The sequence below is a fragment of the Sinocyclocheilus anshuiensis genome, unplaced genomic scaffold, assembly GCF_001515605.1.
Source record: "Sinocyclocheilus anshuiensis isolate Anshui unplaced genomic scaffold, SAMN03320099.WGS_v1.1 scaffold1297, whole genome shotgun sequence".
In the NCBI taxonomy this organism is placed as follows: domain Eukaryota; kingdom Metazoa; phylum Chordata; class Actinopteri; order Cypriniformes; family Cyprinidae; genus Sinocyclocheilus; species Sinocyclocheilus anshuiensis.
In genome coordinates, this window is record NW_015548271.1 from 37,146 (window position 1) to 44,645 (window position 7,500).

General features: G+C 41.1%; 1 protein-coding gene across 4 annotated transcripts in view; it reads right to left on the reverse strand.

Moving 5' to 3' along the window:
• Positions 1-7,500, reverse strand: part of LOC107655747 (rho GTPase-activating protein SYDE2-like) — a 43,513-nt gene that overhangs the window by 16,231 nt on the left and 19,782 nt on the right. For all 4 annotated transcript variants that reach the window (XM_016443323.1, XM_016443322.1, XM_016443321.1 and 1 more), the window contains one exon: positions 3,705-4,834. In XM_016443323.1, coding sequence (XP_016298809.1) covers positions 3,705-4,834 — 1,130 coding nt within the window. The remainder of the gene's footprint in view (positions 1-3,704; positions 4,835-7,500) is intronic.

The window sequence follows — 7,500 nt, forward strand, 5'->3', positions numbered from 1 at the left end:
TGTTGTGGAAGCTGTCCTCAGTAAAATGCGCAGCACATAATAGCAAATTGGGGTTATAATGCTCAGGAACAGAGTTAAAAAATAAATTGCAACCACTGTTTCCTGACATCATCCACTTTCGGAAGCCCAAACAAAGATGTTTGGGCACGGAGATAAAAAAAAAAAACAGCGTTTCAGGTGGTCGCACACCGGACGAGAAGCGCAGCATTGCATCGCGCCACGTCTTTACAATTCAAATACTTTATTTTCTATGAGTGTAGGCACACCGGCAGCGCCGTTCGGCATCTGTCCGCGGCGCCCAGCTATGTCGAGTACTTGTAAGAATTGTTCTAGACATGCCGAAAATTTGAAGCTACAGCACAGCAGATCTTCTTCTTGGTTTTCTCTGATGCACTAACTCTGCAGCAGCACTTCTTCTTCATCGTCTCGTCTGATGCACTCACTCAACCAAGCGTTCTAACCACGACCTCGCCCCTCCCCACCCCCCAACCATTCAAATTTCTGTAGGCGGGAATTATTTGTAATGATATTCCAATGAGCCGCTTTGTGACATCACAAAACCCGGAAAACAAACGCTGTAGTCCAAACGAGCCGTTCGTTGTAGTTCTTGAAAAGGGATTTTTAAAAAACGAAATATCTCCCTTTGGAGTGGACTTTGAGATTTGTAACTTTCTAGATCTTTTTTATGCCCAAACATACACACTACACACTGACTAAAATTTAAAAAAAGTGAAAAAGCATAATAGGACCCCTTTAAGACAAACTATACTGACTTCAGGCTTTAGTAAAGAACTCCACACAGTGAGCAGCTAAGCTCTGACCTTAAACCAGATAAATAAAAGTTCACTTATTTTAAGAACACTAGAGAAATACTAATTCGGTGAACTGAATGCATAACAATATATAACAGCCACTAGGCTAGACTACTGCAAATTCCACAGTATATACTGCAGTATACAGTACATAATTACTGTCTTAAACAGCAGTGTGCTATGTTGCTGTCACATGACCAAGAATATTTACATTGGCAAGAAGCATCCAATTATCATCTCAAAAATAAATACAATAATTGCACATTTGTGCATCCCTGGTACCAGGAATACCACAGACTAGAGCTTCTGAAAAATGTTAGTTTCAGTAGTGTAGTTTGTTTGGAGGCTAACAGCACTTACATACTGCACAGTATGTAGCGTATACTTAAAAAAAAAAAAAGAAGGAAAAGAAGGAAAAGCATAAATGCATGAATAAATAAAAATGAGGAAAAAGCTTAAAATAGTATTCAACAGTATCTCATCTCTATTTATGCATAAATAATTGCAAAAATAAACCAAGGCATTAATGCATAAACAATTGCATGAATGCATAAAAATACAAATACATGCATAAATAAAAATTAGGAAAAAGTTTAAAAACTGTATTCAATAGTATGAGGTATGCAATAGTCAGTATGCTGTACTTGTCACATGACCTCACTGCATTGAGTGAATACTTGAACTATCTTATTGACTAATGACTTTTAAATACAGAAAGCTGCACTGTATTTTATAGATACTGCATGCTAACTTAAAATAATATGTGAAATAGTATGTTACACTGTCGCCACATGACCTGGCTAGGTTGCATCATCTCAAAAAAGTGATGACTGCACAGCAATGCAACTTGGGAGTAGCACATGAATAAGAAAAACCATGCTAAATTTGATATGCGGATATAAGCATCAGATATATGGGCTTGAGCTGCAGATTCAGAGGCTGACAACACTCCACAAAGTGGAGTCAGCTGAGATAAAAACAGCCAAAGACAGATTGAGAGAAACACCCTCATGATCCCAGCAGAACTTTAAAGCCTTCCCAAAGGACTTACAAGCTTCTTTTTTTACACCGATAGGGGCTGAAAGTCTCTCTCAACTGATCTAGAATCAGATCTTCCATGTGTGAGTATTGAGCTGCAGGGGTAAATCTGATCTGAGAAAAGCAGTCAGAGTTGTTTTGTGGGTTGACGGCAGACACACTTGGTGGGATGAATGGTCAAGAACAGCATTAAACTCTGGGTGACACTGTAACAGAGACAGATTGTGTGTGTGTATATAACGGAGATGAATGGCTAGGATTTTGGCAATATGCCTGTGCACACAAACCACAGAGAGGCCTTGCTAAGCTTGTTTGTGTGAGTGTGTAATGTCCATGGACAAGGACTTTAGAACGGTTGGTGAGCTCACTTTAACCGAAGCCTAACGAATGACAGAAGAGACTCATGGGCTACTACGTTCACACTCCAAGCCTTAGTGCTCAGTTTTGATTTATTGCTCAGATCCGACTATTCACATTATTTTGTAAATGTGGCCAATATCAGACTTAAGTGTAAACTGGTAACGGTCCTGAAATGACCCACATGCGCAAAAGAACAACAAAGGCAGCATGCAGCAGGCTGTCATACAGAGGTAAACCTGGAGGCCACTGAAGTCAGCGTTTACACATATTTATTTTGATGTGGCATGGAAGCCAGACAAGGATGAGGAGAAAGAGAGCAAAGCTATTCCCATACAGTTTTCCCTCTAGTTTTGCATGTAGAGAGCTGTCATCATAATACTTATGCGTACCACACTGTCCCTCCACTGACTACCTTCGCAGCTGTCTTCCATATTAACGGAGTAACCAAGGAACTACTGGTATGTAAAACCTCTGGAGTTACTCCCATTATCCAAAGTGACGTAAAAAGTACCAAGAATTCTGATATGACTGTTCAGACTGAGGTCGCATTGCAAAACATTGGACTTAGGATGACATATGGAAGTGGCCCAAACCTGAATTGGAAAGATCAGATTCCATGTGGTTTGTGCTGTTCACACTGCTCGCATATGAGTATAAATTGTATTTGGGCCACTTTTCGGCTTGCAGTCTGAACGTAGCCATGAAGATACACTTTAAGGCTAAATGCATAATTTCTGGACAACTAGTTGGGTCAATTACAACTGCAAAATACCAAGCAAGTTCTTACTGCTCTTTCTGACCCATCAAAGGTAGTCCCATCTCAAACTCTTCTAGGACTCTTTAGAAGGTGAACCATTGTGACACTTATCAGAAAGTCAATGTCTCAAACACTTCTAGGACTCTTTTGAAGGTGAACCAACATGACACTCTTCAGAAAGTCTATGTCTCAAACTCTTCTAGGACTCTTTAGAAGGTGACACTCTTCAGAAAGTCAATGTCTCAAACTCTTCTAGGACTCTTTGAAGGTAAACCAGTGTGACACTCTTCAGAAAGTCTATGTTTCAAACTCTTCTAGGACTCTTTAGAAGGTGCCACAGTGTGATACTCTTCAGAAAGTCAATGTCTTAAACACTTCTAGGACTCTTTTGAAGGTGAACCTATGTGACACTCTTCAGAAAGTCAATGTCTCAAACTCTTCTAGGACTCTTGAAGGTGCCACAGTGCGACACCATTCAGAAAGTCAATGTCTCAAACTCTTCTAGGACTCTTTTGAAGGTGAACCAGTGTTACAGTCTTCAGAAAGTCAATGTCTCAAACTCTGAGGGTGTATTCACACCAGGAAAGTCACTTGCTAATGGCTTACATATAATTGCATTAAACTTGAATAGAAGTACTTTGACATCATAAGAATTACACACTTCACCTTAAACTAGAGATTAAGTCTGGAACCGCATGCAGGTTAAAGAACTATAAAGATCTGCTCTACTTACTCACCTGACAACCCCTCCTCTCGATCTCAGAGATGCATTTCTCGATGAGCAGTGGAACCATTAATCCAGAAGCTTCCCGTTCCACCACGTGCCAAGCCTCTACACCAAACACCTGCATTTCATGATCCTGGCCATCAAGAGAGTTCTGCCTCTGCTCCATGAGGCTCAGCTTTACGTAGATCATTCCACGTGGTTCCAGGCGGACCACAAGCTGATGCGTCTTACTCACACGAAACAAGGCCGGGAGAACCACAGTCCCATGGCAACACACCCTGTTCCTTCGTGGTGTGGACTCCCAACTGAAAACAACAAGTTTGAGGTGCTGAGCGTTCTCCAGCTCAATGTTGAAGGTGTGGTCCATGTCCAGGAAGGCTGTCCGACAGGTCAGCAAGGCCGTGCGAGCTTTGTTGACAGAGTCCACCTGGATAGCGCAGTAGACATCACGGGAATCAACCCGTGGTGGCTTCAGGTCCTCTGCGCCATAGAAGTGCAGACTCATTAGTCCAGAGATGTATGTTAGGCACTTTGGCTGCTCAGAGAAACTGTACGAACGGAAGGCGTCGATATCCAGCTCCGTGCCAGGGAGCCTCGGACTTCCACCGTTCCCATTGGGATCCCTGTCCCGGGCTTTACCGTTCTTTCTGTCTGAGTTTCCGTGCTTTCCTGACTTGGCGACAAGTTCGGGTGAGTCTCCATCGCTTAGGTAACCTCCCTTACTGGCCGATTTTGGAACGCCACCGCTATTGCTCCTCCTCTTATCGAAGTTGTGCTGCGTAGAAACACTGCTGTCCAAATGGTACCACCAAATCACATTACCACTCGCCAATGCAGTCGTCACACCCGCCGGGGACAGTCTGGGCTGGGACTGGCCCAGCTCTGCCATCCCATTAACTTTTGGTGAGTGAGCCCTGGGTTCTGATTGGCTGTTGCTGATAACCACATTGCTAGATGGGTTCCCTTTAACACTAAGCTTCCGACTCAGATCAGGCAGTTTCTTCATCTTCATAGAGAGTTTTCGGACAGTCCGTGGTGACTTGATTTTATCAGGAAAAGACCAGTTGATAATAGTGCTCCTTTTAGCTGGGTTGGGACTAGAAGAGGGAGAAAGTCTACCAGTGGACTGCTCTGAAAGATCTGTGGAATGAAAGAGGAGGGTTTAATTAGTACATTGACCGAGTCATTGACCCCCAGGTCTTAGCTGACCCTTAGATGAACTCAATACCATTTGTGGGTATATGTTTTAAGTGAATCTTATACCACAAGATTACTAAATTCCTCATTTGGATTAGTTGATAAATGCTTCAAGGTTTCAAGCCAAAATCTTTCCAAAAAGTAACAGTGATTTGGAATATTCAAAGCAAGATACTTAATTGGTGGAAGATGTACAAACAAGAGTGCTTTAAGGACTTAAAAAATGTCACATGTTGTAAACATGTACACATGGAAATAATAATAAGCAGAATAATTAACGTATGTCCAAGGTGTGACAGTTCAACACTTCTTATATCTTCAGTTCTTTAAAAACATGTCATCAATTATTCCTTTACCTAACCAAAACTCTTGTTGGGTGCTCGAAACAACCCCAGTAACTAGACAATTTGACCCATTATCCATAATTCTTTCCTACTGCCTCTGGCCTGTTCGCTCCTGTTTAGTCCACAGGATTCCCCTTTGCTCTATGCACATACATGCCATAATAACTACATATATCCCAAAAAGTCCCTTTCCAGCTCAGTCACACACATCAAAAACAAAGAACATCTGTGTAACATTCCAGAGTGGAGCGATAAACCAGACCTTCCATTGGCCAAGAGCGTTGTGGTTAAATCGCTCCATCAGCCTCAGCATAATTTGCTCTTGCTCTCTCGAATAGTAGATTTCCTTTTACGAGAGACTTCTGGACCTGGGATGCAGTTATCTCCACAGCGTGTTACCGCAGTCATTATGGAGTGGCTGACAAATCAGATTTCTTGAACATGCAACCCAGATCGGTCTCCTTCCTCTACCTCGCCCTCTCTTTCTCTCTGATCACATGGCACGTTCATCTGCTTTACCACAACAGCGGCTCTGTTGCCACAGTTCAGGGCCTCCTTCAACACCCGCTGTTTGATCTGGTACTTACCCGCCAAGATAAAACAAAGGCCCGATTCTGTTAAAGAGAGAGAGAGACATGCCAGTGTGAAGAGACCAAAAAAGAGGGAGGCAAGGAGAAAGAGAAAGACTGTTTTGAGAAAGAGTGATGTGGAGGAGATGGGGCACTTTGACATCGCAAGTGTGTGTGTCTTTTTAAAAGGACAGTTCACTTAAATATGAAGATTTTGTTATCATTTACTCATATTTCTTTTGTTTTGGAGTATGTCAGGAAGAGTCGGAAAGGCTCGCTGAATCCATTTGCACAATATGAAGGCTTAACTAGACAGCTTGCATTTACCTAGTTTGTTGTTTATCAACGCATGTTATTCTGAAGAAAATTATATTTTCAACTTTTTTTTTGTCTCTGAAATGACATTCCATTCGGCTGATGTCACCAAGGCCATGTGGGCGGAGAAAAATAATGTTAACCAATAATATCATAGTCCACTTTTCACAATCTAATCAAATGCCACTTACATATAAGTAAATATACAAATAGTCCATACAAACTGAATGCAAAGTGTGAATAAGATTTGAAAGCTAATTTGATTTCTTCCAAGAGGTAATTTTACGGATATTAAAATATTCACCAGAGCAACTGTTTTCAACATTGATAATAATCAAAAATATTTCTTGAGCAGCAAATATGCATATTAGAATGATTTCTGAAGGATTATGTGACACTGAAGACTGGAGTAATGATGCTGAAAATTCAGCAATAAAATAAATTTTTAATCACATAGAAAACAACTATTTTGAATTGCAATAATATTTCACAATGTTTTTACTGTATTTTTGAGCAAATAATTGTAGCCTTTATTGCGCATATAAGACTTCATTCAAAAACATGAGCAAATCTTAAAAATTCCAAACTTTTAGGATATGCAAAAGCACAACAATCAATCCTGATTAATTAACGCAATTATAGTTTTTAACTATTCATGCAGCCCTAACTAATTTAACAGTATAAATCCCTTCACGCAACTGAAAACCTAGATGTAAATATGTGACGCCTCACACACACACTCACACTCACACTCTCACACACACACACACACACACACACACACACACACACACACACACACACACACACACACACTCACACACACACACACACCCTCACACACACACTCACACACACACTCACACTCACACTCACACTCACACTCACACTCACACACGCGCACAGAGTCTCAGGGGCCCAGATTAGAAGGCAAGGTTGCATTCCAAAACACACACACACCCCTGCTCTCATCCACTCAGAATACAGCATCTCTAATCAAAACACTAGATTTATTAAAAGGATTTATATCATAAAACAATCTAATTCTATTAACATACTGTCACTTGCAGAATTGTATTTTGTTGATAACACTCACTGACTGTGTGTGCGTTTATTTTACATTTTTGATTGTTACAGGTGGTGAGTGGGCCGATCTGGTCACTAGTCACACTAATTATAGAGTGTCAGAAGACATTTTACAGCCTTAAATCTGCCACATACACACACACACACACACACACACACACACACACACCATTAGTGTGTGCCATTAGTGACAGAGAGAAAACTGGAGCATTTATCTGAGATCGTGAAGTCTGATGTAATGGACTGTGTTGAATTGATCACAGATCTGCTCTCTAAATGATTCAAGAGCTTCATT